The sequence below is a fragment of the Lampris incognitus genome, chromosome 3 (genome assembly GCF_029633865.1).
Source record: "Lampris incognitus isolate fLamInc1 chromosome 3, fLamInc1.hap2, whole genome shotgun sequence".
In the NCBI taxonomy this organism is placed as follows: domain Eukaryota; kingdom Metazoa; phylum Chordata; class Actinopteri; order Lampriformes; family Lampridae; genus Lampris; species Lampris incognitus.
This window is the reverse complement of record NC_079213.1, coordinates 41471541-41484844: the sequence shown is the minus strand read 5'-3', so window position 1 is coordinate 41484844 and position 13304 is coordinate 41471541. Positions and strand designations below refer to the sequence as shown.

The 13304-nt window shown below is 43.0% G+C and overlaps 1 protein-coding gene across 2 annotated transcripts in view; it reads right to left on the bottom strand.

Moving 5' to 3' along the window:
• dera (deoxyribose-phosphate aldolase (putative)) overlaps window positions 1-13304 on the bottom strand; it is a 32841-nt gene that overhangs the window by 11745 nt on the left and 7792 nt on the right. For both annotated transcript variants that reach the window (XM_056276493.1, XM_056276494.1), the window contains exon 8: window positions 4058-4170. In XM_056276493.1, coding sequence (XP_056132468.1) covers window positions 4058-4170 — 113 coding nt within the window. The remainder of the gene's footprint in view (window positions 1-4057; window positions 4171-13304) is intronic.

Here is a 13304-nt window from a genome sequence, read left to right as displayed (position 1 = left end):
AGGAGTGGAGGTGACAAAGGCATTTGAGTTTAAATACTTGGGGTCAACTGTCCAAAGTAACGGGGAGTGCAGTAGAGAGGTGAAAAAGAGAGTGCAGGCAGGTTGGAGTGGGTGGAGAAGTGTGTCAGGAGTGATTTGCGACAGAAGGGTATCAGCCAGAGTTAAAGGGAAAGTTTACAAGATGGTTGTGAGACCAGCTATGTTATATGTAGGGCCCTACCAAATTCACGGTACATTTCGCTCAATTTCACGGACCTAGTTTCTCGAAAATCACAGATTTCACGGAATCTATAAGAAAAATGCGACATTTCACGGCAATTATTAAATTACACTTTTTATTCCCACAGGGCCTGAATAGCCCAGCCTACTGTACACAGCATAACCGTACTGGTGGTTTAATGTAAGCACTGAGCATCCTGCGATGGTGCTTGGCTTCATGCTCTGTCTCTGCGATGAAAATACTTGTCCATGTTTTGACACGGCCCTCTCCGCGTCCAAAGAGTTCGTCGGGATTGACGGACAGCGCCACGCTACTTTAGCAAGATGTGGTAGTCTAGATTCGGAGGATTTCCAAAAAGCTAGCGCTAGTAAAGTTGTGTCCACCTCTTGTGCGATGTGTTTGTAGTTCGGCAATTCCAGCCTACAGTTTTTGTCAAATCCAGGAATGTCCGTGCTGAGTGAGTTTAAATCCACCGTCAAAATAAGTATTTGTGCAGGGTCAAAAATGCGCACTGCTTTCAGGAATTCGGCCGCTGGTTGTTTAAATCTACTTTGCGTAATGTTCTCGTTTGACTCGTCTCCGAACGACCTTGTGGTTCTTTTTCGGCAGCCCTCTTTTTGTTTCACTTTCCAAGTGACGCTGAATCGTTGCTCGTCGACTGTGATCTAACGAGATATTACAACTCGTACAAAATAATTTCCCGCCATCAGCGTGTAAAATATGTTTTCCAAACTCAATTACTCTGTCGTCTGCAGTCGTGTTTTTTGAGGCTTTAGATTTCGACATCTTCAGTACGTTAGGGCCTAAGCTAACATGCTGGCGACAGCTAACTCAAACTATGCTAGTAACAACAATGATCATTGCGACCACCCCGGATGCTCATTTAACCAATCAATGTCTTAGACACGTGAATGCTTTTATTCGCGCATCCAAAATGTCAATCATGTCAGCACAGTATTTTCTCAAACTGGTTGCGCACTTAAATTCTGCATTTCACTGCATTTCACGGCAAATGGTCAATTACACGGGAAGAGGCTGATTTCACGGTCCGTGACGCGATTTTCACGGCCGTGAATTTGGTAGGGCCCTAGTTATATGGTTTGGAGACAGTGGCACTGACGAAAAGACAGAAGGCGGAGCTGGAGCTGGCAGAGTTGAAGATGCTAAGATTTTCACTGGGAGTAACGAGGAAGGACAGGATTAGGAACGATTATATTAGAGGGACCGCTCAGGTTGGACGGTTTGGAGACAAAGCAAGAGAGGCAAGATTGAGATGGCTTGGACATGTGTGGAGGAGAGATGCTGAGTATATTGGGAGAAGGATGCTGAATATGGAGCTGCCAGGGAAGAGGAGAAGAGGAAGGCCAAAGAGGAGGTTTATGGATGTGGTGAGGGAAGACATGCAGGTGGCTGGTGTGACAGAGGAAGACGCAGAAGACAGGAAGAAATGGAAACGGATGATCCGTTGTGGCGACCCCTAACGGGAGCAGCCGAAAGTAGTAGTAGTAGTAGTAGTATCAACTCCAGAACACTCATCCGTCATAATCATTTTCATAACAGTTTCAATTTTCTGCATTTTTTTTTGTTGCACCCATCATAACTTCTGAGACGTTTGTAAGAGCTGTTGGACCATGATGACTGATCGATATCGATCTCTCTCTCTCTCTCTAGATGTAGGAAAAAGTTTAAGACATAGCAGTACAAGCCTATTTCGTGCATCGCACACTCATCGTCTTTGTCTTTTCAAAGACAGAGCTATACTAGTAAACCGAGGAGATAAATTCAGCTGTCGGATAAGAGTGGCCCTCATATTTGATAGATCTATTATACATACTTACTAAATACACTACCGTTCAAAAGTTTGGGATCACCCAAACAATTTTGTGTTTTCCATGAAAAGTCACACTTATTCACCACCATATGTTGTGAAATGAATAGAAAATAGAGTCAAGACATTGACAAGGTTAGAAATAATGATTTGTATTTGAAATAAGATTTTTTTACATCAAACTTTGCTTTCGTCAAAGAATCCTCCATTTGCAGCAATTACAGCATTGCAGACCTTTGGCATTCTAGCTGTTAATTTGTTGAGGTAATCTGGAGAAATTGCACCCCACGCTTCCAGAAGCAGCTCCCACAAGTTGGATTGGTTGGATGGGCACTTCTTTGAGCAGATTGAGTTTCTGGAGCATCACATTTGTGGGGTCAATTAAACGCTCAAAATGGCCAGAAAAAGAGAACTTTCATCTGAAACTCGACAGTCTATTCTTGTTCTTAGAAATGAAGGCTATTCCATGCGAGAAATTGCTAAGAAATTGAAGATTTCCTACACCGGTGTGTACTACTCCCTTCAGAGGACAGCACAAACAGGCTCCAACAGGTACTATTTAATGAAGATGCCAGTTGGGGACCTGTGAGGCGTCTGTTTCTCAAACTAGAGACTCTAATGTACTTATCTTCTTGCTCAGTTGTGCAACGCGGCCTCCCACTTCTTTTTCTACTCTGGTTAGAGCCTGTTTGTGCTGTCCTCTGAAGGGAGTAGTACACACCGGTGTAGGAAATCTTCAATTTCTTAGCAATTTCTCGCATGGAATAGCCTTCATTTCTAAGAACAAGAATAGACTGTCGAGTTTCAGATGAAAGTTCTCTTTTTCTGGCCATTTTGAGCGTTTAATTGACCCCACAAATGTGATGCTCCAGAAACTCAATCTGCTCAAAGAAGTGCCCATCCAACCAATCCAACTTGTGGGAGCTGCTTCTGGAAGCGTGGGGTGCAATTTCTCCAGATTACCTCAACAAATTAACAGCTAGAATGCCAAAGGTCTGCAATGCTGTAATTGCTGCAAATGGAGGATTCTTTGACGAAAGCAAAGTTTGATGTAAAAAAAATCTTATTTCAAATACAAATCATTATTTCTAACCTTGTCAATGTCTTGACTCTATTTTCTATTCATTTCACAACATATGGTGGTGAATAAGTGTGACTTTTCATGGAAAACACAAAATTGTTTGGGTGATCCCAAACTTTTGAACGGTAGTGTATATATTTTATAATAAATCATATAATAGATCTATTATATAGATTATATAATAGATCTATCAAATATGAGGACCACTCTTATCCAACAGCTGAATTTACCTCCAGTTTACTAGTATAGCTCTGTCTTTGAAAAGAACCCCCTAAAAAAGATAGGGGGTCTAAAGTCATACAGGGTTCTACAGGTTTTCCATTGCCTGTCTCCCTTTTTCCATATGGATAGGTGGACAGGTATGGACTGGACAAATGTCTACTGTGGCATGGTATACAACACCATATAGTCCAGTCCTGTCTGCCACAGGTGAGAGTACTGGTGAACCAGTTCAGAGCTACACACCACCAGTCACATGAACACTGCAGCTAGCTACCTAGCTACTCAGCTACTAGCTACTCAGGTACCTTACTCTGTACAACTGACAGTTTCAAGGATCAGTACTGCACAAGCTCTGACCCACTTTATTTATTTTATGTTATCTGAAATTTTCAATCCAACTGACAAGTCTTTTATGTTACATCCTGTGTTGAACGACTGTTCAGCTCCCAAACTGTACTGCTCAGCAGTCAAACCCGGTGATGTGATGAACTAACCAAGTGCTTCATTACTGTAACATTTACACATTTCTCTGTTCACCTTCATGTGTGTTCGGCTATGGTTCATGTAATCAGCAGGTCGTGGAGTAACTGCATTGTGTACTTGTCATATTTGACGTGTCTGATCATGAAACCAAACTCAGTTCATATCTAGAAGAGCTGGATCTGGACACAACCATCACAACAGTGTGACCCTCACTACACTGTACCTTGTGGCCAGTGTACAGGAAATAGTCCCGGATGGCCCTCATCATCACTATGGCAACGGGGTATGTAGCGTTCACTGACTCCTTCCCTGTGGACGTCTTGATGAAGTCCGATCCTGTCAAGTGAAGAAGGTGACACTTAACACACTGTCCACATGCGATGGAACATGTAGCATAGCCCAGCAGACACTTTCATGAAGTGTTGATCATTTCATTAGCCAACATGTTCCCCTTCAGTTTTCCCAAATTCCTGTCATTAAGAAGAGATTCAAAGTGAGATGAGCAGCAGAAATAGGAAAGGAGAGGCATCAGCTACTAACAACACCTCAGACTGGACCGCTCCAGACAGGGTCTGCAGAGTTCCTCTAGATAGCTCCACTAGCAGAGAAACTTCATTACTCTGCAGGGCCAGACAAGAACATATGCTGCTGGTGATGCTGAACAGAGGGTGGGTGGCCGTTCATCAATAAAAAAAAACTTCATTTTTTTTTCTTACTTCAGAGGCAATTATATTTTATCAGCTTTCTTGATAAAAATAGAAGATGAAATGACGCTCTGTTAAAAAATTACCCATAAAATGTGGACAGGTAGGAAGAAATAGTGCCCTTCTGCCTCCCTAGTACATAATGATGGTTCATTACTGGAACAGAAAAAAAACCCGAACATTTTCCAGTTCATTAAAGACATGTTCTATGTGTTTTTCCACTCTTTCTCCCCTTCTTCCTCAAACTGGCATAATTCTTAAGCTTCGTTATGGGGAGTCTTAATTACCAGATAATGGATAACGGTCATTAAATGTGGATGGCGGTAATGAAGCTCGATTCATTTGTGTGGGCAACGAGGGACACTGCCAGGGAATAACGGAGCAAAATAGCTTGCATTGGAGATTAATAGGTAAAATTATCATTCAATTTCAGGATCTCATGTGCAATTCATAGGAACAAGGGAGATTAAGGAGTGAGTGCAGCGACAAAAGCAATGCATTTTAATAATGATCTCTATCAGGCCTGACAGGGGGCTCTGTAAGCGGCTTATTATGTGATGGTGAGGTAAGTGTACAGTGCAGATGTGACAGCGTGCACACATGAGAGGGAAAGTGCATATTCATCTGGTAAGTCCTGAAGAGAAGGGAAAAAACCTGACCAAGAGCGCCACAGGCTGGAGAATAGAACACATTACACTGTTACATTTGGTAGCGAAACGCTGCCAGATGACCAACCATGGCCTTAACAATGAACAGCAGATCGTCTGTGCCTGCACGGTTCAGCTGGCAGCATAGATTTACCTGAGCCAACTTATGGCAGGCTGTTTTATCATTTATTCATTTATTCACTGTTAGGCACTGGTCAGACACTATTACTTATTCCTTAAATGCGAGTCAGTATTGTGTCTGTCACTAGTCACTGTTGTGTCTGTCACTAATCACTATAGTAAAGTCAGTATTGTGTCTGTTACTAGTCACTATAGTAAAGTCAGTATTGTGTCTGTCACTAGTCACTATTGTTAGGTCAGTATTGTATCTGTCACTGGCCGCTACTGTGAAGTCAGTTTGTGTCTGTCACTAGTCACTATAGTAAAGTCAGTTTGTGTCTGTCACTAGTCACTATAGTAAAGTCAGTATTGTGTCTGTCACTGGCCACTACTGTAAAGTCAGTATTGTGTAAAGTCAGTATTGTGTCTGTCACTCGTCACTACTGTAAAGTCAGTATTGTGTCTGTCACTAGTCACTAAGGTAAAGTCAGTATTGTGTCTGTCACTAGTCACTACTGTAAAGTCAGTACTGTGTAAAGTCAGTATTGTGTCTGTCACTCGTCACTACTGTAAAGTCAGTATTGTGTAAAGTCAGTATTGTGTCTGTCACTAGTCACTAATGTAAAGTCAGTATTGTGTCGGTCACTAGTCACTACTGTAAAGTCAGTATTGTGTCTGTCACTCGTCACTACTGTAAAGTCAGTATTGTGTAAAGTCAGTATTGTGTCCGTCACTCGTCACTACTGTAAAGTCAGTATTGTGTAAAGTCAGTATTGTGTCTGTCACTAGTCACTACTGTAAAGTCAGTATTGTGTCTGTCATTTGTCACTACTGTAAAGTCAGTATTGTGTCTGTCACTACTCACTACTGTAAAGTCAGTATTGTGTCTGTCACTAGTCACTACTGTAAAGTCAGTATTGTGTCTGTCACTTGTCACTACTGTAAAGTCAGTATTGTGTAAAGTCAGTATTGTGTCTGTCACTAGTCACTACTGTAAAGTCAGTATTGTGTAAAGTCAGTATTGTGTCTGTCACTAGTCACTACTGTAAAGTCAGTATTGTGTCTGTCACTTGTCACTACTGTAAAGTCAGTATTGTGTAAAGTCAGTTTGTGTCTGTCACTAGTCACTACTGTAAAGTCAGTATTGTGTAAAGTCAGTATTGTGTCTGTCACTAGTCACTACTGTAAAGTCAGTATTGTGTAAGTCACTTGTCACTACTGTAAAGTCAGTATTGTGTCTGTCACTAGTCACTACTGTAAAGTCAGTATTGTGTAAAGTCAGTATTGTGTCTGTCACTAGTCACTACTGTAAAGTCACTAGTGGCTAAAAATGAGATACCAGGCCACTTAAAATAATCGCTAGATACTCATGTGATTATGATTTACTAATAATTCATTTAACACTAGATCTGGCTAAGGAGGTATAGCAGGTCTTCTGGTAAGTGGAGGGTTGCCGGTTCGATCCTCAGCTCCTCCTTGCAAAAAAAGAAAAAAAAATGTCAAGGTGTCCTTAAGCAAGACACCTAACTCCCTGCTCCCGATGAGCTGGTTGGCACCTTGCATGGCTGACACCGCCGCTGTCTGTGTATGAGTGTGTGTGTATGTGTGTGTGTGTCTGTACAAGTGTGCGTGTGTGTATGAGTGTGTGTTGTATGTGTGAGAGTGTGTGTGTGTGCATATATGAGTGTGTCTGAGAGTATATTATATATATAAATGTATATATACTATATGGCCTAGCGGCCTGTCCAGGGTGTCTCCCCGCCTGCCGCCCAATGACTGCTGGAATAAGCTCCAGCATCCCCGCGATCCTGAGAGCAGGGTAAGCGGCGCAGATAATGGATGGATAATATATATATATACACACACACACACACACACACAAGTGTGTGAATGAGTGTGTGTATATATATATATATATATATATATATATATACACACATACATGAGTGTGTGTGTGTGTGTGTGTGTGTGAATGTGAGGCATTCATTGATTGTAAAGCCAAGTGGCTGTAGTAGCTAGAAAAGCGCGACATAAATGTTGTAGCTAGAATAGTGCCACCTAGTGGATACCCCGAGAGAGGAATAGGCTACGGGAGTAAACCCCTACACAACATCAACGTCCACAGTGCTGTTGTGGTTTGTTTTTCTTGTCCTTTTGTGTGTGTTTAAGTGGGAGAGTACTGCTGGCGTCGTCTGTGGCTGCCGCTTCTCCCTCTCGTAGCCCCCTTCTCATCCACCCCTGTATGTCTATGTTATGTTTATCTGTTGTCTTGTTTCACCCCGTTTATTGCAAAGCCACTTTGAGTGTTAGAAAAGGGCTGCAACTAACGATTATTTTGGTAGTCGACTAATCTGTCGATTATTGTTTCGATTAGTCGACTAATCTAACGATTATTTCTTCCACACCCTCCATCTCTGCTTCCTGAGGGCGCGGATCCTCTTCCGGGCTCCGGTGCACGTTTTACCTCACATGCTTAAGTCTGCACACTTGTGAATGTCGCCCTGTGTCTCTCTGCCTTAACATAACATGATCCCATAGCGAATTAAAATAATGACTCATGAAACATTTGAATTTGGAACTTGTTTTGGAGCTACTTGTTTAATCAAATGCATCATCATCATAATTAAAACTAAATAAATACATTAAATAATACAAATGAAAGTAAATGCATTATCAATCATAATAAAAACAAAATAAATAAATTAAATAATACAAATTAAAGTGCAAGTCAAAACGTAAAGATAATGCGCAAATAATGTTTTAAAAGTAACTCAAAATAGCAGCCTCTGCCCCAGCACCGCGGTTCTGATGGGGCTGTTAACCTGGTCCAGGAGGGGGACGTGGATCCACTCGGCTCCACCATCTCCAACAGGAGGGGAGAATGAGTCAGCCCAGACAGACTTTTAGGTCTTTTGTTTGCTCTGTGTGAGTGAGAGGAGCTGTGTGTGTGTATATGTGTGTCTTACTCTGATCTCCTGCAGTTCATAAACACTTTAAATTGCAGTGCAGGAACGTGAGCATGTCGACGTGCTCTGGAGTGAGGCTGGCTCTCTTCTTTAAGGTGATGTTCCCAGCTGCTGAGAAGAGACGCTCAGAGGAAGTAGAAGTAGCTGGAATACACAAAAACGATTTGGCTTGTGATGCAAGGGTTGGATACTTTGCCTCATTCAATTTCCACCAAGACAGGGGACTCTGTCTTTGAGAGGGGCTGCTCTCCGAAGTACGTCAGCACTTCATTACTGATCGCTTGGTTGCGCGCATCCTGTTCATCATTGGTCTCACTGTCACTGGCTGTTGAGTCACATCCAAGCAGTGAATCGAGAGCTGAAACAGACCTATTTGTAGTTCCCTCAGCTGAGTCTGTGGCATCCTTGTCAGCTGATGCTGCTGTGGCTTCTTCATTCCCACTGGTGTGCTGGTTATTCACAGTACTCCCATCCTTGGACTGTAGGGCCAGAGCTTGTACTTTATTCTGAACACTGAACCTCTCCTCTGGTGTCAGGAATTTCAGTTTTCGAAATCGTGGGTCTAGTGCAGCTGCAATGATCTGTTTGCTTGGGTCATCATCTGTGATGGTGACCTCTCTTGACCAGCGTGCAGTGGTCTTCTCTGAAGCAGCCGCCTGGAAGGCCTGCACAGGAGCTGTATCATAGGCAGTGTGGGTGGACTTCAAAAGCCCTCTGACTAGTGGAGGCAGGGCGGAGACTGTCACATAGCTTTCACCACTCAAGTAGACAGTGGCACATTCAAAGGCCTGGAGAGCTTTGGCCAGTTCATCTAGCAGGGTCCACTGATCAGCTTTGAGGTCTAGGTATTGTTTCCCTCTCTGTGTTACTGCCGGGTCAGACAGAGTCGCAGTCAGTGGCCATCTCTGTTCCAGCATGCGAGTCACCATATAATAGGTGCTGTTCCACCTGGTAGAGACATCTTGGACAAGTTTGTGTTCCGGGGTCCCCATCTGTTTCTGCTTTGTCTTAAGCTTGCTTGAAGCCAGTTCGCTCCTTTTAAAGTGCTCGACGAGACACCTCGCTGCTCCCAGTGCTTTACTGATCTGAGGGTGTTTCAGTGCACGATTGATCACCAACTGTAAAGTGTGGCCTGCACAGCGGATAGACACCCACCCATGTTTTTCCTGCAAGATGTTTGCAGCCAGTACGACATTGGAGCCATTGTCATGAACAACTGCCACAATCTTGCTTGGAGGGATCTCAAACCTTTCCACAGCCTGCCCAATCCATGCAGCAATGTTGGGTCCAGTGTGCCGTTCTTCGAGTGGCATGGTTGTAAGGCAGAAGCTAGTGAGCTCCCAGCCATCACTTATAAAGTGACAGGTGATGCCAAGATATGCCTCTGTCCCGACACTGGTCCAGGCATCAGTTGTCAGGGCAATCTTGTTCTTGGTTGCTTTAAGAGCATCTTTAACCTTACCAAAAGTAGCTTCATACTTTCCCTCCATAAGCTTAGTAAAATGAGTTCTGGAAGGTAAGGTGTAACCTGGATGGAATGTGGTGACCATCTGCTTAAATCCCCCATCTTCAACCATGGATATTGGTCTCATGTCATTGACGAGCATGTTGAGGATGCTCTCTGTTAAGACTCCAGCCATTTGAGGGGTGCATGAGCCTCTCTTCAGGATGAACTCATCCACATGCGTTTGCTTAGTACTAAAATAGAAAGAGAACAAAACAGAAAGCTGTATTAATTATCATCACAAGTTGTAGGCTATGGTATCAGTTTATCTTAGTGTACTGCCTAATACCAATTAAACAATTTAAGTGAATAAATATCTTACAACTGAATTATTGATATGCTCCAACCCAGTCTAACTAGCTAATGCTACGACAAGCTACAGCTGATTCGAGCGCACTGGGAAAGCTAGTTGACTGTCTAGGCTACAGACAGCTCACGTTAGCATCGTGTCGTGTTTTTGCAGACTGCAGATTGACTAGCTAAGTAAGATAGCTAGCTAATGTTAGATGGTGCTAACGTTCCCCGTCTCTGCAGTCTTGCCTGCGCTTTAGCCCAAAAAGTTCAATTTTTTTCAACTGAAAAAAAAGAAACCTAGAGCCCATAGCGTAAGTTACTGCAGAGTCAGTGAATGTTAGAACTCGTTAACATTTAGCTAACGTTAGCAATCTTAACTTAGCTAGTTAATACTCCAGTCTGCAAAAACACGACACTCGGTGATAAATGACGGAGCTAAACAACTCTAAGTTGTAGTGTGCTATGCTGCAAGCTTGGTGCTGTTTAGCTAATGTTACATACAGCTCGTTGGTGGATACACAGAATCCACATAACTGAAATAGCGTTCGCTTAGCAAGCATCACCCTTGAGACGTTCTGTTTTCCAACATGTAACTTAAGCTAACGTAAACATTACGATACTGTGGCTAACTAGCTAAACTTACCCATGATCCGAAGTAGCAATCATCGTGGCTCCAGGGTGCTTGCGTTTCAAATGCTCGTGCATCGCTGTAGTGCTGCTGTGGAATGCCAATTCGGCTTTGCATATTCTGCATTTAACTGACTTCTTTGGCTTGTCATCTGTGAAATACTCCCAGACTTTTGATAGTCCCGGTCTCGCTGGTTTTTGCTCTTCATTAGCCTCATTCGCTCTCCTTTCCACCATCGTTCATATGCTTTTTTCTTCTCTTCGTCGTTCATGCAAAATGCAGTTATATCAGACGATGGAAGCGATACTGCCCCCAGCACTTCCTATAGGGCATTGCAGTTACAAATGAACATTTGTGCGGTTTTGAGTTAACGTTACTGGCTCTGATTGTTTTTATACGACGCGTCGAAGCTAAAATTCTGCGTCGACGAGTTTTTATGATCGACGTCGTCGATTATGTCGACTAATCGTTGCAGCCCTAAATGAGTTACATTTAACTACTAGTTAACCAGTTTCTAGTAGTCATTATGCAAGATTTACACTTAACTAGTAGTTAACCAGTGTCTACTAGTTATTACGCATGAGTTACACGTAACTAGTAGCTAACCAGTGTCTACTTGTTATTATGCATGAGTTACAAGTAACTATTCAACAATGACTAGTAATTAACCAGTCTACTAGTCATTATGCATGAGTTACATGTAACTAGTGGTTAACCAGTGTCTACTAGTCAGTATGCATGAGTTACACGTAACTATTCAACAATGACTAGCTGCTATTCTGATTTTCACTTGTCACAATTACATTATTGTTAGTTGCTAGTCAATATCGATAAGTTGTGTTTTAATTAGATCTAGTTTCTATTTCAAATTAACATATACGTTTTCTACACATATCCTTTTTAACACTAGTGAACTGATATGACTTCACAACAAGATGTGGATACTACAGTTTCCTATCGGACAGATCAAAATGAATACATTGCTTGTGTCAGACTGAATAGCATCTAGTCACTTTTGAAAAACTACAAGGCTTTTCAAAGGCAACTTGTAAGAGTGGGTCATTCACTAGCAATGACTGGAGTAGCAAATAGCATTAAATACTTACCATTAAATAAATAATGCATCGTGACAAGTAACATGTCTTATCTTAGAGATGAGTAAAACTGTATGTTTAGACCCAGTGTCTGTTTTGCAGCAGTGAGTGACTTCATAATAGTGACAAGTGACAGTCAGAATGGTGACTCGTGTCTAGAAACTAGTATGACTGTTGAAGTTTTAGTAACTAGGGCCTAAATTACCTCCGCCATCTTTTTTATGCTGAGTTGCGATTAACTGGCAGACTATGAACAATTAGGCACTAGCCTTTAAAATTAAACACTACTATTTTCTTCATAACTAGTCGCTCTCAACCTTCGGTGGGGGAAGATGGCGGCGCGAACTCGCATTTGCAGCGGCCTCACACATTGCCGACTACCCAGTGTCTTTGTCCACGTGTAAGTTTGTGTCTTCATGTGAATTTTTTTATTTTAATTTATTTATTTGTGTCCGTCGATTTTTATTTTTTCATTTAATGGCGAGGAGAGCTGCCGCTGGATCAGCTGAGAGAGCTTATGGCCCTGCCCAGAGTTGTACCCGAGAGGAAACAGCGGCGCGGTCTGGCAGCGGCCTCACCTAGCATCGACTGTGCAGTGTTTTTGTCTGCATCTACGTCATCGTGCGGGGGAGGTGCGTTGAAAGTGTCTGGCTGGGAGAGCTGGCGTTGGATTGGCTGGGAGAGCTTGGTCTGCTCTCTCTGATGGGCCCAGGGTCCACGGCCCCTGCCTGGAGCTGCACCCGGCAAGGAAACACTGAGGGCGGTCTGACAGGACACGGAAGCGGGGCAAGCTAAGCTAACTGCTACCCCTCGCAGACTGGCAATTCCAATAACACCAAGGTTGGTCTGGCGACGGCCTCGTCTGGCGTTGACTGTGGTGTTTTTGGTGTCGTCGTGTAGAGTGCGGGGAGGTGTGTCGAAGGTGTCTGGCTGGGAGAGCTGGCGCTGGATCGGCTGGGGAAGCCTGGTCTGCTGCATCTGATGGGCCCAAGGACAACGGCCCTGCCTGGAGCTTCACCCGGGGAGGAAACGGGGCAGGCTAAGCTAACTGCTAGTCCATGCAGACCGGCAGTTCCGACAGTCATCCTGGCTGCGTTTGTTCTCCTGACAGAAGAAATTTTTTTTGAACTGTGTTGCACTGAGTGGACTGTGTTGTTAACTGTGTTTTGTTTTTTTTTGTTTTTTTGCGTTCCCTGTTTTTCGTATGTTTTTGGTGGTTGTTTTTGGGAAATTTTGGATGTGTGCTTTTTGTGTTGCACTCCTGTGGGCAACGAAATTGTGTTTGTGCATGCAAGTACATGTAAGAAATGACAATAAACTGTTCCTGTTTCCTATTTTAGTGGCTAAAAACATGCAGCGAGAAGAGACTACCACCTTTTAAATGAGCTCCAAGTGAATGACATAGAAGAGCTGGTGTTTACTGGATTATCAGCAACACTTCGTCTTTTCACTTCATGCACTAGCGTACATGAAATTGTTATAAAGGGAAAAGTGAGTCGTCCCGATAATGAGT